This window comes from Aquarana catesbeiana, linkage group LG01 (genome assembly GCF_042186555.1).
Source record: "Aquarana catesbeiana isolate 2022-GZ linkage group LG01, ASM4218655v1, whole genome shotgun sequence".
In the NCBI taxonomy this organism is placed as follows: Eukaryota; Metazoa; Chordata; class Amphibia; order Anura; family Ranidae; genus Aquarana; species Aquarana catesbeiana.
The window spans coordinates 165,584,197-165,606,776 of record NC_133324.1 but is presented as its reverse complement, the minus strand read 5'-3'; the positions used below and the strand labels follow the sequence as shown (position 1 = coordinate 165,606,776).

Genomic DNA, 22,580 nt, shown 5'->3' with positions numbered 1-22,580 from the left:
TATAAAAATACCTGTAATAAATAATAATAGTACATTTGGTCGCTAGATCATGCAAGATCCAACTACCAAATGCTCTTTTTAAAAAAGGATTGGAGTGCAATGCAAATACACATTGGTCAACCATGGATGCCTGTGCCTAAGTAGAATCAGATTTTCTTGGCCCATTCTTTCATGGGAGGAAGCAATAGCAACATCTTCAATCCAACTGACTGACACCCACTCCCTATGTGATAGTTCAGGCAGGATCAGGTGGTGCCTACAGACATGTAGATTCCTCAATCGACTGTAAAAGGCTGGAGTAGGAGAATGTCTCGCTGCCAGATGTTCAGTGCTTACAGTACTGTGCAGGCTGAATAAAAAATAAGAGTTTTCCGGAATTCAGCAAGCACAAGACCAGCCATCAATAGAATTAGCCTATGTTTACGTAGTAAATGGGGTTCATGTTAAGGAAAACTGTGCCACAGAAGCTGTCATAGAATAGGGATCAATACTCTAGGTGGACAGAGTCACAATGCCACGTGTATCAAATAAAATAAATGTGCATACAATCGAAATAGTCACATCTCAAAATTCATATCTTACTTGCATAAATGAATATATAAATATAAATAATGGATGATTAATAAATCAGGTACCTTAAATGAAAGAAGTACTGAAAAATCAATAAAGTGAATAAATTGAGTGCTCATTGCATAATAAAACTTGTGAATAAAATAAATTAATGTGTATACAAAATCAAAGATCATAAATAAAAATATAATGGTGAGTAAAGTCCATTCACAAACAGCTCAGTAGAGGTGCATCAGTCCCATGAGGGAAAAGTCACATTTCATTGAAGACAGCCAGTATAGGTGGAGAAAGAAAAGATGATGTGGAGATATATCCAAGCAGACAGTGAGTCCGGAGGACACTAAGGATGGACCCTTACCAGGAGTGGTGGACCTCCCTGATAGCGAGGTCTTGTGCGCATGCAGATACAGCCCTCTGCGGGGACAGCAGGATGGTGGCGTCCGAATCGGCTGATGAATGAAGCGTTCCAGCAAGGACGAATCCAACCCGTCTGCCTGGAGGGGGACACCCACTGACCCGAAGGTCGTAGGTAAAAAGGAAGCAAAAAAGGGGCTCCAATGGTGTAGTAAAGTTAAAAATATTTTTTACAGTGATTAGAAATGGTTATAAAAGCCGGCATATAAAAAGCGAACACCCGTACAAACATGGTGCGAACAGCTTGATGGCGTACAGTGCGTGGCCACGCCCTGCATGTTTCGTCATAAATGACGTTTTCAAAGCTATTGCTTTTTTTTGTTGCAGCTGCAGTCTAGTACTTTTAATTGCTCTTCAGCGCAGGTTTCCTTCTTCTTTGTATTAATGCCACGTGTATGCCTTAAGTCCTCCATTGTGTTATAAGAGCTTGGATGTTTCATGGCTGACTTTCTCTCTCTGTTGTTTTGACTGGTTGTGTTTCTCACTCTAGGGACTCCTCCTACCATGGAATACATATCTCTGTGGCACTTGGTCTGGGCTCCCTTCCCTAATGCATTGCCTCTCCAGGTGGGAGTGCTATGTGGGCCCCTGAGCATTTGTCCTCCACTGTGGGTTTCTCCCTTACTGGCATGCCGATGTCCTTTCCATATGTATCAACACACCAGAATTTCTCCTGATGAAGTACTTTTCGTGAAACGCGTTGAGAATTCACTTTGGGATAAAAGAAGTGTCTTAAAGATTAATCTTAATTTCTTAATTTCTAGAAGGCTTTAATTTGTTACATACTTAGGAGAGGGTTTTGGATGTGTAATGGTGTCTGATATCAGGTATGCTGTCTATGATGCAGTAGTTATCTTTTATGTGTATTTAACCTTCATACATGATAAATGGTGATTTTATATTTTGTGTGCTGTCCATTCCTGAAATCATTCTTTCACCTAAAAAGTCCCATAATTTCATGATGAAATTTTTCTACAGAAGCTGTCATTGCTAACCTCCTTCTGAAAATGCTAGTTACTAGTGTTTGTATTTTACCTGTTACCGTACCAAAGAAAAGTATGCAGCAAGTGATATACAAAAAAAGAGCCAGGCAACTACCACTTTCAGAACATGAGATCAGCAATGACAATCTTCATAGTTCTCTAAGTATAGAATGTACCGGTATTTAACTTAATACCCTGTTTACTTTTATTTCTAATGTATTTTCTATTCTTTTTTTGTAATATTTCGTTTATACAGCACATTACTTTTATTTCATATTGTATCTGGGTTTTTTTTCCTCAAATTTTTCTTCAAATTCAAGTTGCATACTCACATTTATTGGTTTGACATATTTTGCTGATTATAATATTTTTGTTATAGGACATTGCAGTTTATTGTGATTGTAAATATCAATAAAAAAACATTATCCAAATTAGCACAGCCTGTTCACCACTTTATTAAATAGGGCTTCTGTAGTGCTGTCACAATTGTAATATTATAATAGATGACATCACTACTTTTCATAATAACCATATAATTTACGGGAGATTACTACTGCTTATAAATTAATTAGGTACTTTATAATTATAATGTTAATTATTAATCTGACACGTTAATGGTTCACTCAACTGAGTCATCCCCCAATGTATGTTTCTGATATAAATCAGAAACAAAGCAATTGAGATTAAATGTGCTTGCCGAATAATAATAGTTATCATTCACTGGTAAGATTTACAATATTAATTATATGTAGTAATAATAATGTTAGAATACATTGTAAATGTTCAGTACGGCCATTAAACCATTGCTTTATTCAAATTATTCTGTTTGAAAAAAAAAGTGTTCACAAATGTTCAAAAATAAAATCTAAACATAAATAAATTCATACATTGTCGAAGTAACATAATAAGGTTTTTTACTGTTTCCTGTCTTCGTTATCGCATGTTACATTTTTAGCAGGCTTGATTTTGTAATGTGACAATTGGGTTCATTTAGATACTGTGAGTGTATAGGAATTTGCTGAACCTGCTGACCTCAATTATAGGCAGTAGTATTAGTAAAATGAGCAGTAACAGAATTTAAAGTGTTACTAAACCTACAACACTAAAATCAGTCTGTATATGCAGTAAAGCATGCTGTTATACTCACTGTGGAACCTAAGGGGTTAATCCTACGCATAGTGTAAAAAGTCTGTTTGATCCTGTCTTCTCTGATCCTCCCCTTCCACAATCCCTAAACCATCTCCTGATAGTATTGCTAGAGAGGTTGTTTTGTTTTTCTTGGGAGAGTGCATGCGATCAGCACAGGGCCAATCAGCACTGTCCAGACAGAGTGTCAGGGGTCCTGCAGCCTCATAGCACAATCAGGGGATAAGGAAAACACTGATAGAAGTCACAAGACTGCTCTAACTGCTGATAGGAAAAGGTATTTAGCAGTTTATATTTACTAAAACTATTGCATTTCCATGTTCTGTGTATTGTGGGAGACCAGATATAGTGATAGGTAATTCTTTCATCCATACATGGGATTTAGACATTCATACTGAGCCAGGTTTTTGACACCTCTCTTTCTTGGCTGAGCATCGCAGACCTTTGTCACCTTCTGCCTCCACCCTACTCACTGACCAATGAAGGAGCTATATTGTGAATGTCCAGTGAGCAGAGAGGTGACTCAGGAAGCAGTGACACTAAACCATATAGTAGCATGGTAATATTCTTTGGGTAAAACACGGATTAGCGGTGTAATATTCCTAGTTAAACCATGAAGTAGCAGGGTAATATTCCTGGCTAAACCATGAAGTACCAGTGTAATATTCCTGGCTAAACCATGGAGTAACAGGGTAATATTCCTGGGTAAACCATGAAGTAGCAGGGTAATATTTCTGGGTAAACCATGGAGTAACAAGGTAATATTCCTGGGTAAACCATGATGTTGCAAGGTAATATTCCTGGGTAAACCATGAAGTAGCAGGGTAATATTTCTGGGTAAACCATGGAGTAACAAGGTAATATTCCTGGGTAAACCATGATGTTGCAGGGTAATATTCCTGGATAAACCATTGATTAGCAGGATAATTTTCCTGGGTAAACCATGGAGTAACAAGGTTATATCCCTGGGTAAACCATGGAGTAGTAGGGTAATATTCCTGCCATAACCCTTTTGGGCATGGAGTTCACCAGAGCTTCACAGGTTGCCACTGTCCTATTCCACTCCTCCATGACGACATCACGGAGCTGGTGGATGTTAGAGACCTTGCGCTCCTCCGCCTTCTGTTTGAGGATGTCCCACAGATGCTCAATAGGGTTTACAATAGGTCTGAAGACATGCTTGGCCACTCCATCACCTTTACCCTCAGCTTCTTTAGCAACACAGTGGTCGTCTTGAAGGTGTGTTTGGGGTTGTTATCATGTTGGAATACTGCCCTGCGGCCCAGTCTCCGAAGGGAGGGGATTATGCTCTGCTTCAGTATGTCACAGTACATATTGGCATTCATGGTTCCCCAAAGAACTGTAGCTCCCCAGTGCTGGCAGCACTCATGCAGCCCCAGACATGGCACTCCCACTACCATGCTTGACTGTAGGCAAGACACACTTGTCTTTGTACTCCTCACCTGGTTACCGCCACAAACACTTGACACCATCTGAACCATCTGAACCAAATAAATTTATCTTGGTCTCATCAGACCACAGGACATACTTCCAGTAATCCATGTCCTTGTCTTCAGCAATGCTGGCAATGCTCATATGAGTGGAACCTGTCCTGTTAAACTATTGTATGGTCTTGGCCATCCTGCTACAGCTCAGTTTCAGGGTCTTGGCAATCTTCGTATAGCCTAGGCCATCTTTATGTAGAGTAACAATTATTTTTTTCAGATCCTCAGAGAGTTCTTTGCCATGTCTTTGGACCATAGGGTGAGTACATGGATTGAAAACTGGCTACATGGGTGAGTTCAGAGGGTGGTGATAAATGGGGAGTACTCGGAATGGTAAGGGGTGGGGTCCCACAGGTTCTGTGCTGGGACCAATCCTATTTAATTTTTAATTTGTTCATAAACGACCTTGAGGATGGGGTAAACAGTTCAATCTCTGTATTTGTGGACGATACTAAGCTAAGCAGAGCAATAACTTCTCCGCATTAACAAATTAATGGGGTGGGCAACTACATGGCAAATGAGGTTTAATGTAGAAAAATGGAAAATAATGCATTTGGGTGGCCAAAATATGACCGCAATCTATACACTGAGGAGAGAACCTCTGGGGGAATCTAGGATGGAAAAGGACCTGGGGGTCCCAGTAGATGATAGGCTCAGCATTGGCATGCAATATGAAGCTGCTGCTAACAAAGCAAACAGAATATTGGCATGCAGGGGATTAACTCCAGGGATAAAGCAATAATTCTCCCACTCTACAAGACTCTGGTCCAGCCTCACCTGGAGTATGCTGTCCAGTTCTGGGCACCAGTCCTCAGGAAGGATGTACTGGAAATGGAGCGAGTACAAAGAAGGGCAACAAAGCTAATAAGGGGTCTGGAGGATGTTAGTTATGAGGAAAGGTTGCAAGTACTGAACTTATTCTTTCTGGAGAAGAGACGCTTGAGAGGGGATATGATTTCAATTTACAAATACCATACTGGTGACCCCACAATAGGGATAAAACTTTTTTGCGGATTTGGACATTTTCACTTAGGGGTGTACTCACTTTTGTTGCCAGCAGTTTAGACATTAATGGCTGTGTATTGAGTTATTTTGAGGGGACAGCAAATTTACACTGTTATACAAGCTGTACACTCACTACTTTACATTGTAACAAAGTGTCATTTCTTCAGTGTTGTCACATGAAAAGATATAATAAAATATTTACAAAAATGTGAGGGGTGTACTCACTTTTCTGAGATAATGTATTTAAGTATTTAACGGTGTATTTAACTGGAGTTCAAAAGTGCAAACGCTAGTTTTCTAAATGGCCACTAGAATTTTAAAAGGATTGCAGTAACTTCTGTTAAAAGGAATTTACTCCTTGGTGTCTGTGTACTTCCAACTGCAATCTACACATGCTAGGAATTTAGTCCTAGGTTCCCCCTTGTTATATGTTATATAATTGTTGGCAACTCTGTCATTGCTGAGCAAGTCTTAATCAGGAAACAAAAGGGTCAGCTATAATGATGCAATTTCTCTGTTCTGCATCATTTCAGCCCTGCTGTAAGTCAGAGGGGTTTAGGGAAGTGGGCCCAATCACAACATTTTCAAAACTGTCAGGACTTTGACTGCATACTAACTGCTCTGCTATGGCAATGAAAGCACAGAAAGAGCACAGAAAGAGTTCTTTGTCTGCATTTGGTATTTTAGTGCCATATCCCGACTTTCGGTTCTTCTTTAACCAGGTCTGTTTTGCACACAAGGATATGCACAGACAGAACTATTAATAAAGAAAATAGAGGGGCCAATTGGATGGGTCATGAGTTTCCTTTCCTTAGATATGAGTCTATCAGACTGGATATGAAGGTAGTAGGAGTGCAGCACATAATATACCCACTAATGCTAAGGTTTATAAACATTTTCTTCTACTTTTTTTGTGGGATTTGGTTCAGTTACTGCAGCCAAAATGGACATAGGGCCTAAGTTATTATGAGCAAACCGAGCACCATTTTTTCAGACACTTTACTGTGTGACGTCTTGGAATTCTGTTGTGATCCTTGAACCTATTGATGTCACAATCAGTGTTTTAAAAAAAAGGATAATTTAAGAAGGTAGTAAGTGTGTCATTTAGATAAGCACAGGTTCAATGCCTTAGATATCCTTACTGCGTAAGGCAGAAATTTGAATATAAAGTGGTTTTCTACTTGCAATGAGAAAAAGTAGAACAGGGGTTCTTCTGAGTCCTGACCTGTAATGGGGAGTCATGCCTGATGACCCATTTCTGAATAGAATTAGTAAAAATGACATGCTTCCCTTTTCACTCAGGAAAATCATCTTTATGTCTGTATTTATTTATATGCTAATTTCTGTGTTCATAATAGAGTGACAAAGCATTGGCAGACACGACAGTATAATCACTCTTCTCAGACAAGTCAAAGCAAGTTGTGTGCATCATAAGGAGATTTAATTAAGGATAAATGTACTTCTTTATGTTCGGCCCATAGCCCATTTAGGTGACCTAAATCCTGTTCTAAAACTAACCTAGTTGTTCTCCTAACTCTTTTATAATTTGCACGAATAAGAATGGTGTAGTACTTAGCTCTCAGCAGCTTCAGGCTCACAGCGGCAGCAGCAGGTCATAACTTTTGACTCTATCATTGGGTGACATTCAGTTGAAGCCAGCCAATCAGTGGCTATGACTGAAAATAAAAAATAAGAAGATTGCCATTGCTGAAACTTTTTTTTACTGTTTTGACCCACAACAAGTATGCAGATCAGGGGTTTTGATTTCATTAGCTACAAGCTTATTCCAGGTAAGTAATTCAGAAGATATTAAGGATAGGGGCATCCAGCCAATTAAGATTTTAAACAGAAGGTCAGAAAATGGGAGCCATATATAAAGAAATTCAACTGAACAGTTAGTCAATGCACTAGCTAGGTTACATTTAAATTGTCTAGCTGTTCAAGTATTGCAGAATTATCATCTATGTCTGCAAACAGTAGCTCTCCACTCATCTGATGGAACGGTATAGACTTGCAGGGTTTAAGTAATAGCAAGACTGAAATGGCTATTAGGAAGTGTTGGTAGAAAGGAGCGCCTGGAGTCCAGTGAGTACAAGTTAGAAGGTGAGTTTGAAGGGGTTTACTGGACATTGCAACAAGTTTAACAAACCAACACATTTTGGGGGAACAAAGACTCCCTCTACTTTAGGGCTGTTGCTGCATGCATATAAATGGAGAAGAATCTCAAACAGGTATGTCTGTTAACAGAGATCAGACGGAAGGATGTCTGAGTGTCGGCTGAGCTAACTAAGGCAGCATTAAAGCGGTTGTATACACTTTTTTTAAACTTTTACCTACAGGTAAGCCTATAATAAGGCTTACCTGTAGTTAAAAAAAATATCATTAAGCCATCCTTCCATCTGATCTCTGTTAAAGTCGGATTAAACTCTCATGTATGACTTTTACCTATAAAAAAGCATGCGCACTGAATGAATGGCATACCATGTTTTTCCTTCAGAGTCCTGTGCCGTGAATGGCGGGAGTGACATCATTGTGGCTTCGGCCACTCACACAGCCGGAGTCCACGAACCCGGAAGGAAGACTGGGTGAGGATTGAAGCGCCTTCGGCGGTGACAGCGTGCCACTACACATCATGGCTTCACCTTGCAGGATCCTAAAAAAATAGCGGTTTACTACTGCTTTAACAGACATCCCTGTTTGAGATTTTTCTCCATTTATATGCATGCAGCAACAGCCCCGAAAAAGGGGCAGTCCTTGTACCCCGAAACATGCTGGCTTATAAAATTTGTTACGGTTTCCAATAAACGCCTTCAAACTCATACTCACTGGACTTCAGGCGCTCCTTTCTACCTACTCTCCCAAGTTTTCACATGGAAACAACACCAAGGCCGTACCCGGAGGTAGCAGCTCAGGCCCAAAAAGGGCTAACCATCATCTCTTTTCAAGTTGGGCACAAATCAGTGGAAGCCAAGCCTTCCCAATCTCCCATCTCACCCTTCATCCACAACCAGTGACTCATCGAGTCAGTCCAGTGTGGTCTCCAACCCTAATGAAATAGCTGTCAGTAATAGCTGTTCATTACCACATGCTGCCTGCCCACCGTCAAATGACGGCAGGGCGGGGCGATGCAGCTCTCGTTCCGGCGGGATGTCACATGACGGCCCTCCAGAACGACTGCGCATGCCCGTGGGGGCGCGCATTGAGTCGATCGGTGGTGTGTCAGTCTGACACACAGCTACACGGATCTCGGTAAAGAGCCTCTAAAGGAGGCTCTTTACCACGTGATCAGCCGTGTCCAGTCACGACTGATCATGATGTAAACAGGAAGAGCCGTTGATCGGCTTTTCCTCACTCGCTTCTGACAGACGCGAGTAGAGGAGAGCCGATCGGCTGCTCTCCTGACAGGGGGGGGTCTGTGCTGATTGTTTATCAGCGCAGCCCCCCTTCGGATGCCCACCCAGGAATACCAGGATGCCGCCAGGACCACCAGGGATTGCCACCACACTGGACCACCAGGTATGCCACCCTAGACCATCAAGGAAATGCCAATCAGTGCCCAGGCAGCTTCCAACCAGTGGCGTTGTTAGGTGGGTGCGGGGGGTGCGGGCCGCACCGGGTGACACCCACCAGAGGGGTGACACCCGTAGGTAGCGGCACACACCGCTACACTGCCCGCTGCGGCTTGTGCTGTGTCCCTCAGCACAGCGGACTGAAGCCGCCTCCCCCTCCTTTCTGTTTACTTCACACAGGAGGAGGAGGAGCCCGAGGGACACACACGGCTGTGTGCATCTGTCCGCGCTGTTCTGAGGTCTGTAAACTTTATGCATTACATACAGTATGTGGGTGGACATCATGTGCAGGGGGATTCTATACTAATGGGGGGCGCTGCACTGGGGGGATTCTATACTAATGGGGGGCTCTGCACTGAGGGGGATTCTATACAAATGGGGGGCTCTGCACTGAGGGGGATTCTATACTAATGGGGGCTCTGCACTGAGGGGGATTCTATACTAATGGGGGGCTCTGCACTGAGGGGGATTCTATACTAATGGGGGGCGCTGCACTGAGGGGGATTCTATACTAATGGGGGGCTCTGCACTGAGGGGGATTCTATACTAATGGGGGGCACTGCACTGAGGGGGATTCTATACTAATGGGGGGCTCTGCACTGAGGGGGATTCTATACTAATGGGGGGCGCTGCACTGAGGGGGATCTATACTAATGGGGGTGCTGCACTGAGGGGGATTCTATACTAATGGGGGGCGCTGCACTGAGGGGGATTCTATACTAATGGGGGGCGCTGCACTGAGGGGGATTCTATACTAATGGGGGGCGCTGCACTGAGGGGGATTCTATACTAATGGGGGCTCTGCACTGGGGGGGGGATTCTATACTAATGGGGGGTGCTGCACTGAGGGGGATTCTATACTAATGGGGGGGGCGCTGCACTGAGGGGGATTCTATACTAATGGGGGGCGCTGCACTGAGGGGGATTCTATACTAATGGGGGGCGCTGCACTGGGGGATTCTATACTAATGGGGGCTCTGCACTGGGGGGATTCTATACTAATGGGGGGCTCTGCACTGAGGGGGATTCTATACAAATGGGGGGCGCTGCACTGAGGGGGATTCTATACTAATGGGGGCTCTGCACTGAGGGGGATTCTATACTAATGGGGGGCTCTGCACTGAGGGGGATTCTATACTAATGGGGGGCTCTGCACTGAGGGGGATTCTATACTAATGGGGGGCTCTGCACTGAGGGGGATTCTATACTAATGGGGGGCGCTGCACTGGGGGATTCTAAACTAATGGGGGCTTTGCACTGGGGGGGATTCTATACTAATGGGGGGCGCTGCACTGAGGGGGATTCTATACTAATGGGGGGCGCTGCACTGAGGGGGATTCTATACTAATGGGGGTCGCTGCACTGTGGGATTCTATACTAATGGGGGGCTCTGCACTGAGGGGGATTCTATACAAATGGGGGGCTCTGCACTGAGGGGGATTCTATACAAATGGGGGGCCCTGCACTGAGGGGGATTCTATACAAATGGGGGGCTCTGCACTGAGGGGGATTCTATACTAATGGGGGCTCTGCACTGAGGGGGATTCTATATTAATGGGGGGCTCTGCACTGAGGGGGATTCTATACTAATGGGGGGCGCTGCACTGATGGGGATTCTATACTAATGGGGGGCTCTGCACTGAGGGGGATTCTATACTAATGGGGGGCTCTGCACTGAGGGGGATTCTATACTAATGGGGGGCTCTGCACTGAGGGGGATGTCTATACTAATGGGGGCTCTGCACTGAGGGGGATTCTATACAAATGGGGGGCTCTGCACTGAGGGGGGAATCTATACTAATGGGGGGTCTGCACTGAGGGGGGATTCTATACTAATGGGGGGCTCTGCACTGAGGGGGGGATTTTATACTGATGGGGGAGTCTGCACTGACGGGGGATTCTATACTGATGGGGGCCAACACTGGGGGGGGTGTATGTACTGATGGGGCGGTCTGCACTGAGGTGGGAGGTTGATACTGATGGAGGAGGGTCTGCAGACTCTGTACTGAGGGAGGGTTTCTGTACTGATGGGAGGTCTGTACTGAGGGAGGGGGTCAGTACTTAGTGGGGGGTCTATACTGAGGAAAGGGGGTCTGCACTGAGCGGGGGTCTGTACTGATGGAGGGGGTCTGTACTGATGGAGGGGAGTCTGTACTTAGTGGGGGGGTCTATATTGATGGAAGGGGGTCTGTACTGAGGGAGGGGGGCTATATTGATGGAGTGGGGTCTGTAGTTAGTGGAGGGGGGTGACACCAATTTTTTTGGCACCGGGTGACACCAACCCTAGTGACGCCACTGCTGCCAACCAGTGCCCATCCCCAGTGCCTGCCAGTGCCATCAGTGATGCCTATCAATGCCATCTATCAGTGCTGCATATCAGTGCCCAGCAGTGCCGCCTGACAGTGCCACCCATAAGTACCCATCAGTGCAGCCTATCAGTGCCCATCAGTGCCCACCAGTGCCACCCATGAGTGCCCATCAGTGCCGTCTATTAATGTCCATCAGTGCTGCATATCAGTGCCACCCATCAGTGCCGCCTACTAGTGCCCATCAGTGCCACCTATCAGTGCCCATCGTCAGTGCCCATCAATGCCACCTCAATGGTGCCACCTTATCAGTGCCTGTCAGTGCCGCCTTATCAGTGCCCATCAATGAAGGCGAAAACTTACTTATTTACAAAATTTTATAACAGAACCAAAAGAAAAACTTTTTTTTTTCAAAATTTTAGGTCTTTTTTTATTTGTTTAGCAACAAATAAAAACTGCAGAGATGATCAAATACCACCAAAAGAAAGCTCTATTTGTGGGAACAAAAAGATACAAATTCTGTTTGGGTACAGTGTAGCATGACCGTGCAATTGTCATTTAAACAGGGACAGCGCTGAAAATTGGCTTGGGCAGGAAGGGGGTGTAAGTGTCCAGTATTGAAGTAGTTAATGGCTTCTAAAAGTCCAATTTAAACCCTCTGAAGCATTGACATTTACAGTATATCTGGTTAACAGACAACTTTTATTCTACATGCACCCACCTATCTTTTAGACTACATTTTCATTTAAAAAGTTAGAGTATATGCCCACCTTTCCCCAGGCTTTTACTCACAGTGCCTAGGCAATGGTGACATCATCCTCCTTCCACCAAGATCTAGGGATTATAGACTACTTCTAATCTTCTCACAATCTTTTCCTACAAGATTTGAAGTACACAGCATTTCCTGGGATCTCGTCAGCTGGATGATGTCACCCCTGCATTATGGAAGTCAGAGAAAAGGTAAATATATTATCTTTTTTTCCTCTCTATGGGTGTTTTTTTTTTAATGATTATCGCTTATCAGTAAGAGGAGGGGATCTGTCTCAGCTCTGTAAAGTTCTGTTTCCTGCAACACTAGGTCACGGCTATAGTGATCTATTGCATTCTGATTGCAGCCAGCAATAGATCACTATTGGACGGGATCAGTTGCTACACATCTGCATGGGGGGAGGGGGGTTCAAGATCCGATCTCCACTGACCAGGATCCAAAAAACGAAACAAAAAACAGCCCTACCTATTAAACAGTTCAGAGAGACAGGGGTTGTTGTGTGTAAAGAGAAGAGAGCTGTTTTGTAAGCCTGAACTTCAGAGAAATGTCCCACGCTGGGCTACCTGAAACACCTGCATGTTTTGGACTGTCTCCTGGCTTGTAAGCTTTTTGAATCTGTACTAAAGTAAAGCACATATCCTGCTGTGTTCAAAGGCTGTGTTATGCACTGAAAAGAAGCTACATGCTTTGGGTAAACTGTAGCTGAATGTAAGGCCTGTTTTTTTTGTGACTGATGACAAACGAAACGAACATTACGTTTTTAGAACTTTGTTGCAGGTGCATATATATATATATATATATATATATATATATATATATATATATCCTAAAAATAAACAAATAATATCTCCCCCCAAATTAATCCCTAGGTCTCACTCCCAACAATAAGATTCTAACAGATAATAACATTTCCGTTCATTGAGCAAGCATCAAATGCTCAGATAACTAAATGCAACCAGTTTGCAATAGCAAACCTATGAAAGTTATGCTAATTTCTTGCCCTCATCAACCTGACCTGATCTCATCTTAATGTTCGGCTAACGATTTACACAAACCGTTCTTTTTTTCCCCTCTGTGTGCGTCCCAGTATAGCGCCGAAAGGTTTCCTAGCTTTATCATTCTACTACATTACAATACGTAAAGGTTGCACTAATGTGATATCATTGGGTAGCAGACTTTGGTGATTCAATTGTGGGGCAAATATATGAACATGCAAATGTTATGTTTGGCTTTTCTGATTTTTACTATTTAATCCCATTAAAAACCAGGGAAGTAAAATACATGCATGCAAATTTGCTACCAAATTAAAGTACTATCTGTCCCTAAAAAAGAACAAAGTATAAAATGTTAGGATAGACTACAAATGCTAAAAGGTATAATGTGTGGAACGGAGACATCACCAAAAATGTAAAAAACGCTCTGGGACTAAAGAGAAATTAGGGAAACCGGTCTGGGGATTCAAGTGCTGTAAAAACAAAAAAGCTTTAAAACAAACTATCCCTGGTCTCTCTAGCTGTGCGTAATATAAAGTAGTTAATTCTTAAAGATTCTGTCCAGTTTCAGACAGTTTCTAACAGCTTACAAGTACTTTGTGTTTGTTTACCTGGAGAGATGGTTGGCAGCAGTGGTAGTGGGTGGTATATTTTTTTTGGGGGGGGGGGCAATCCTCTGGCCCCCAAGCCCAGCCTTTTTTGAAGCCAATTAGAGCTTCAGGCTCTAATCATGTGCTTCTAAAAAATAAAACCCATTGGAATCCATGCGACCGGCACCCTGCGTGTAGATTAGGGGTCAAGCGCATGGATTAGGGGGGCGGCGCCCCTGCGCCCCCACTGGTTGGCAGGTTTCTAAGATTCTGCTCACCATAGAAAATAATAAGAAAGGAAATTTGATTTCAGTGCCTCTATTATCAGTTTGAAGATTAATATATCCATATTGCTATGTAGGTGAAGAAGTGCTTTTACAGCTTGTTCTGAATATACAAATATTTGTGTGCATAGTCTGTACACAGGTTCACTTTATATTGTTCCATGCTTATCCAAGGAGCCATTTGATAAAGGAAAAATGGTGTATATCATGGAACCAAGCCTTGCTCCTTGTACCTTATAATACTTGTAGATAGCTGTGTACCCAGTGAAGGCCCCCACCCAACCCCTGACCCCAAATGCTTTCTATATACAGATGTCTACAGTTCTAACTTGCCCAATTCCTGAGGCTAAATCCCACCTTAATAATTTACAGTCTAAAATGCAAGTGGTCCCACATTGTAGTGTTATGTGGAATGGATGGAGCTTGGCTCCAAGTTGAAGTAGAAGTCAAGGCTTCTTGGCAAACCATGGGCGCAGAATCAGTTGGCTTGCCACGCACACAGGAAACAACTTAGGGATTACAGACACCACAGGGTGCCTACCATTTGTGTATATTGTTAGTTTCTAGCTATAATTGCACCTGATTAGTTCACTTATAATAACAGTACCAATTTAAATAAAAGGATACATGATCTGTAGTTTATATTAAGACAGGTAAAATAAGTAAAACATATTTTGATTTGTTTGATTAACCTAATGAATCCTTTAAGAGAAAAGGTGCCTGTTTCTAAGTTTCATAGAATACTTTTAATTTCAGCATAGTCTGTATTGTACCTCCCTGTTATACAACCTTTATTTAAATATGGATTTAATTAGCATTGTTTTTCTGTTTTAATGAGTCTTTTGATGAAGCATCTCTGTAATTATGGTACTGAAATGATTGGGTAAATGCATACTTTTATAATTTAGATTTCTTTTAACTGTGGACCCATGAAGGTTGAATCCAGCATAAAGAATGATTTCCTTTTGTTTTCTCCTATTATATTCTTAACCGTTCTGTGCAGTATACTCCTCCGTAATAAAAGGTATTTATCTTCTGATATTAAAATAGCTTGCGTATTAATGAAACATCGATAATGAAATGCATCAAGCACTACTGTCTTTTTTTTCAGTCTTTAAAGCAATGAAAGAATCTTAAGACATACACACAGAACATTTACAGAAACTGCTAAATTGTGATAATAACAAGAAACAAGCATAGGCTCACAAATTATGACATAGTCTTAGACACAAATTACCTACTTCTCTGGCCTTATGCATATACACTATATTACCAAAAGTATTGGGGCGCTTGCCTTTACACGCACATGAACTTTAATGGCATCCCAGTCTTAGTCTGTAGGGTTCAATATTGAGTTGGCCCACCCTCTGCAGCTCTAACAGCTTCAACTCATCTGGAAAGGCTGTCCACAAGGTTTAGGAGCGTGTCTATGGGAATGTTTGACCATTCTTCCAGAAGCGCATTTGTGAGGTCCGGCACTGATGTTGGACAAGAAGTTTAATAAATATAAAAAGTGAGAGGCTTGATTACCATGTAATCAGTATATACCTAAAAAAGTGATGATTGCGCTTCAACTCCCGAGAAAACTTTTGTAAAAAGTATCCCAAACAGAGGGGGATAGAAAAACATGGGGCTTACTGAAAAGCAATACACATTGCAAATATCTTATCAAAAAATAATGTTATGAAGAACATGTAGATAAAACAGTAGAAACCAATACTAGACTACCCCTGGTACAAATTACCGACTAGCCCACGTAGGCTGGTCAAAATCAACCATAGAAAGGGGGGGACAAGACAACATATAACAAATGCTGAGTGTGGCAGGTAGGCTAACATCAATCCCCCTGGGGGCTCGAGCAAGCAAAGGAAAAGGAGGGGCAGGAAAGGGGAATTGAAGATCTACGTGTGTCCTGAATAGACTCAATATAGGGATGGTCCTGTATAATATCCGTCTACAGCACTGAGCAGACTGGAGCAGTCAGTAGAGTATTAGCAGAGACAGAGTCCATTGGTACATGTGGATCACTGTACATAGATGTGACTATAGTCTGCAAAGAAATACGAATATCCTGCTATAAGTGTGTCCCCAGTAGAAAGATAGTTGGTCAGGAGTGAGCACAAATAGCAATCATTCTGATATTGTTCAAAAGAGAAAACAGCCGTAATACATTACCACTCCCGGTGGTGGGTAAGTGCCGTCTAATACTTCAGAAGTGGTGCGGTCCTTTTCATGTGCTCAGCTCCCACGGGATCCTCATACCATCAGGGAGGTATCACTTGAGGGGGCGCTGTGTTGTGGGACAAGCAGGGCTGCTGTGTGCAGAGGCTTATCACCAGAAAGTCAGGCAAAGTCCATAGACGTGCACGTCAGGTTCCTTCCTGCCAGTTGCCATGACCAAACAGTCATGGTTCTTCCCTCGGTGTGCGGGCTCACAAGCATCAATGGGGGATGTCGCCGTAGCGTAGCGTCTGGGCGAAACTGACACCAACACGTTTCACATTAGGGGGTGTGTAGCTTCATATCGGTGGCGTACGAGGGCTCCTTCTTAACTGTGTCCATTCCTCGAATACCCCCACCAAAGATTTCTTAAAGGAGCAACACCAAATCTGTGCAGTAACCGGATTACTGTTGCTTGTTAACTACTGCTTACCCAACCAGCTATACATCTCTTTCGTTCTGATGTACTAATCCCTTCTAGGGGCATCTTGGATGGAGGATAAATAAAAAGGCCAAAAAGGATATCAAGTGAAGGTAGGATACCGAAATCAAACGGACATGCAATTGTTCTCTATTCAACCTAGCAGACATCACCATCCCACTAAATGGATCCAGGCTGTGATTACAGTATACATCATGGTAGAAGAAATTCCGAAAACCACCTCACATCGAACAAGAAAACAATGCCAATGGGGATAATCTTGCTAATGAGAATAGCAAACCTGGGAAAGAGGGACGAGGACAAGGGGGAAAGAAGAAAGACACATAGCACAGGCCACAAATTGACACGCATGTATGTGTGTCAGCACAATGACTGGCACCCACATAGATGCGAGTCATAATATGAAAACAGTACACTTCTCGCCATCTACTGGCGGGGTGACCTGGGATACCTCAAAGTCTGGGGTGACCCCTGGGGACAATGCCCTAGGTTACTAGAAAGGGCTGTAGATTTAATTCCTTATTGAGGCCTGTCGGTATAAGAGAGCCCAGCCGGAAAATCCACCACTTTTCTTTTTGCTGTAAAACCTGGTCAAAGTCCCCTCTTCTAGAGGAGCAGTTGAGGACAAATATGTCTCCGGGGGGATTGATGTTAGTCTACCTGCCACACTCAGCAATTGCTGGACACCGCACTTTGGTGGATGGCTAGGCTGATACCAATTTTCCTTGCGTTCGGACGCTGTTGTTATTATTTGTTATATGTTGTCTTGTCCCCCCTTTCTGTGGCTGTTTTTGACCAGCCCACTTGGGCTAGTCAGCAATTTGTGCCAGGGGTAGTCTAGTATGGGTTTCTACTGTTTTATCTACATGTTCTTTATATACCAATTAAACATTATTTTTTGATAAGAGATTTGCAATGTGTATTGCTTTTCAGTAAGCCCCATCTTTTTCTGCCCCCCTCTGTTGGACGAGAAGGCCTGGCTCGCAGTCTCCGCTCTAATTCATCCCAAAGGTGTTCTATCAGGTTGAGGTCAGGACTCTGTGCAGGCCAATCAAGTTCCTCCACCCCAAACTCGCTCATCCATGTCTTTATGAACCTTGCTTGGTGCGCAGACATGTTGGAACAGAAAGGGGCCATCCCCAAACTGTACCCACAAAGCTGGGAGCATTAAATTGTCCAAAATGTCCTGGTATGCTGACGCCTCAAGAGCTCCCTTCACTTGAATTAAAGGGCCATGCCAAACCACTGAAAAACAACCCCACACCATAATCCCTCCTCCACCAAATCATTTGGACCAGTGCACAAAGCAAGGTCCATAAAGACATGGATGAGCAAGTTTGGGGTGGAGGAGCTTGACTGGCCTGCACAGAGTCCTGACCTCAACCTGATAGAATACCTTTTGGGATGAATTAGAGTGGAGACTGCGAGCCAGGCCTTTTCGTCCACATCAGTGCCTGACCTCACAAATGCACTTCTGGAAGAATGATGAAACATTCCCATAGATACATTCCTAAACCTTGTAGACAGCTCTCCCAGAAGTGTTGAAGCTATTATAACTGCAACTTAATATTGAACCCTACGGTCTAAGACTGGGATGCCATTAATGTTCATGTGTGTGTAAAGCTCGGTTTCCACTAGTGCGACTTGTCATGCAACTTGGGACTGCAAAGTCACATGACAAGTCATACCCCAATATTTTCCAATGAGTACCATTCATATCTGTGTGACTTAAAGTCACAGCGACATTAAAGTAGTCCCTGACCATAGACCTCAAGAATTTACAGGCATTGTTTCAAGTCGCACCAAAATCGTGGCAAAATTGCATGACTTTCAGGTCGCAATAGTGGAAACCTAGCCTAAAGGCCGGTGTCCCAATACTTTTGGTAATACAGTGTATATGGCAGCACAATGGTTTTTTGCCATGCTGCCACATATATGTGTTTCACTGCCGTCAGTGTATTCAATCTTGTGTCACTAGCATGTGAGCACACAATCATGATCAGCTTCTGGTCACATAGCAATGATCAGAAGCTACTAGCATGAGGTTTCAATCGTGTGATCACTGTGATCACCAATCAATCAAAATGTAATGCTTCTAGTGGTACAGCTTCCACTGGTGGGGAGAGATGAATGCAACTCTGTATTGATTTATACCTTACTAAATGTATTTATTAAAAGTAAGCAGTGTAAGTATATGCACTTAAATTGATATCAGCCTTTTGGGGTCTACTGTAAAGCCCTGTATAGCTTGGCTCAGATTAGGAGAGGAAGAATCAGCAAAAGTCATGATGCAGTGCACATGTGCTAACAAGAAATATGCTGATGGGAGGAGAGAACAGAGTGACAAGTAAATGAGCTCATCAGTCTGCTGCTTCTACTTTACTGTCCAGTCACAGGCTGGGAGATGGACAAGACCTGCAAGTGTTACTGAACTGCAGCACAGAAATGTCAGATCACCTGCCACCCCACCCTCCCATGCAGGTCTGTGCTGCATGGCAGAGCTGTGTAAATGTCAGGGCTGGAGAACAGACCTACAAATCTTCTGTCAATAAATCGGATCCCTCATATAAATTAAAATCTGTGTATTATGCTGTTTGTCGGGGCTTGGGTAAAGACATGCAGGTAATCTCTCTTCACACAGCACTGTGTTATATCAGAAGAGGAGACATGGTGAGGAGTATAGTGACCTGAGCCCTGTGTCTGTTCTCTGAAATGTACACAGTGCTATGTGTAGAGAGCATACCTGTGTACAGTACATAGGAGGGGAGACTGACAACTCCCCACATCTAAAGTAACCCCAGAGTCTCCTTTATTGTACATACAAATCATCCCTCTGTCACTGTACTCCTATACAACATGTAATGACACTGTATGGCATGTGATGACTTTGTACGGCATCTGATGGTACTGTACAACATGTAATGATACTGTAGGGAATGTTATGGGTCTGTACGGCATTCGATGGCACTGTACGGCATGTGATGGCACTGTACAACATGTAATGACACTGTACAGCATGTACTGACTCTGTACAGGATTTGATGGCACTGTACAGCATGTGATGACACTGTACAGCATGTGATGGCTCTGTACGGCATGTGATGGCACTGTAGAGCATGTGATGGCACTGTACAGCATGTGATGGCACTGTACAACATGTGATGGCACTGTAGAGCATGTGATGGCACTGTACAGCATGTGATGGCACTGTACAACATGTAATGACACTGTACAGCATGTGCTGACTCTGTACGGGATTTGATGGCACTGTACAGCATGTGATGACACTGTACAGCATGTGATGACTCTGTACGGCATGTGATGGCACTGTATGGCATGTGATGGCACTGTACGGCATGTGATGACTCTGCACGGCATGTGATGGCACTGTACAACATGTAATGACACTGTACGGCATGTAATGACTCTGTACGGCATGTGTTGACTCTGCACAGCATGTGATGGCACTGTACAACATGTAATGACTCTGTACGGCATGTGTTGACTCTGCACAGCATGTGATGGCACTGTACAACATGTAATGACTCTGTACGGCATGTGATGGCACTGTACAGCATGTGATGACACTGCACGGCATGTGATGGCTCTATACGGCATGTGATGGCACTGTACAACATGTGATGACACTGTATGGCATGTGATGGCACTGTATAACATGTAATGACACTGTACGTGTCATTACATGTGATGGCTCTGTACGGCATGTGATGGCACTGTATGGCATGTGATCCTGTAATACTCTATTTACAATGAAGGGAACATTTATTGCTATAGTAGTACTAAGTAACACACCAATTATGGGGGAGAAAATCTCTGTCCATGTTTGAGGAGCTCTGGGTTTCAGTATGAAAATACAAGTAGGTGTGAATGGAAGGTTTCATTGTCTCATATAAAAATCCAGATAGTCAATAAAAGGATTCATTCAGAATGTTAGCTCTGATTTTATTTCATTTTACTATACCAGTAATGTATGGAATGCCTGTGTGCTGTCACATCCATATATGTATTCTGCTTTACATATATATTGTTTTCACTCTAGTAGATAGTAATATGTAGAGGACCTTTACATACACAGCAGTATCAGTGACTTCTCCTACCTTAGTCACTGACTGAAGTGCTGACATCTCTGCCGACTCTTCTGAACATTGAAACATGCTGCGGGGGAATAGGGAGGGGGAGGGAGTGGGGTTGAGAAGGGATGGGGGAGGGAGGAGAGAGAGAAGAAAGGGGGGAGGAGAGAGAAGGGAGGGGGGAGGAGAGAGAAGGGAGGGGGGTGCAGCTACACTCTGCAAAGTCTCAGGAACGAGCAGAGAGCAGAGAGGGGACATCAATCAAGCAAAATTACAGGAAAGTGGGTGGATCCAGACTCCAGAGCCAGACCATTGTCGGTATGACACTGTATCAAAGGTCTGTAGCCCCTCCCACAGGTATTTAGCTCGATTTTAACAGATAGGGGGCACTTCTGAGAGAGCTGGAAAGATTTTTAGATATCAGCAGCTCACATAGAATAGATTTAAGCAAAAAAAAAAAAGGAAACCCATACTTCTCTTTTAATCTTTTGTGGTTATGTCACCAGATGTAACTGCCATTATAGCTGAGCTATTAATGAGTAAACATGAATACTATTTTAGCCCTACCATTTCTAATTTCATTGCTTTTCTATTACTGCTTCTAATCTTCTGAATCAAAGTCAGGACGCTGATGGCTTTTTCGATCAGGCAAACTGAAAATACAGTACAAACAGACTTTGATAAAAGCTCTGTTATTCACATGCACAGGCTTGCACTATTAATATGGTTACATCTGCATTTCAAATATCAGGCTGAAAAGCCATTTGATCTGTAAAATAATTTGAATAAAATGGATCCGCTCATGCTAACAGCTAATTTGATAATGCATGTTCTTCCTAACTTCATTTATTACACACAGGAGTCCAAAATGAGAGAATATTTTCCTCCCAGCATTGTTTATGTAATGTAATTTAGGATAAAGATTTATGGGCTCTAGTCAAGACGAACATTGTAATTTTAAATAGGGTACTTGGTCAATAAATGTTAAAGTTGCAGCCATCAACGTTAGGGTCCAGTGTAGCTGATCTCTCCATGTTATGCACTGATGACACTGTATTTTTTTTAAACAGATGACACTGTATTTTAATTTGTTGTTTTATGTGTAATACAAGAACCATTTGTGTACAGAAGAGATTTTGTGTTTGATAGTAATAATATATATTCTGCCCTATATAGATGATACCAGCTGTAAAATGATCATTTATATGAATCTCAGCCCAGCAACTGATTTAGAATAAAATTATCTTTTATAATTTTTATAGAAAATGATTTTTGATTAAAAAAAAAGTAAAAGTCCCCTTTAGGATGTAAATTATGTCAATTAGCAGGGCCTATAATGTTACTTGTGAGACTGACAAACATCCACCTGGATATCGAGCAGCCAAGATGGTGGATGTAGTTATAAGGATTATGCAGCATATATAAAAGATTACTCCTGTTATCTCCTGCATTAACAAAAATAATCTACTGCACATATGGCAGGCTGAGCTGACCACAGCTGGGACGAAGGTTAACATGTGGCTTGTCAGGTAACTTACAGTATATGAAGGCCACGCAGAGTCAGATCTCTCATCAAAAAGTTATGGAGGTTTCCCTAAGGTCAGTGGAATGGCTGCACCATTGATCTCACTATGACATAAACAACAAAAAAAGCATAGGGATTGATTTACTAAAACTGGAGAGTGCTAAATCAG

At 42.8% G+C, this 22,580-nt stretch overlaps 1 protein-coding gene across 4 annotated transcripts in view; it reads left to right on the top strand.

Moving 5' to 3' along the window:
- The window catches only part of KIAA0825 (KIAA0825 ortholog), a 784,945-nt gene that overhangs the window by 734,331 nt on the left and 28,034 nt on the right, over positions 1 to 22,580 (top strand). Inside the window, exon 20 of one of the 4 annotated variants that reach the window (XM_073624513.1) lies at positions 12,382 to 12,458. The exons of the other annotated variants lie outside the window; for them this stretch is intronic. Within the exon in view, the coding sequence (XP_073480614.1) occupies positions 12,382 to 12,458 (77 nt within the window). The remainder of the gene's footprint in view (positions 1 to 12,381; positions 12,459 to 22,580) is intronic. 4 annotated transcript variants of the gene reach the window in all.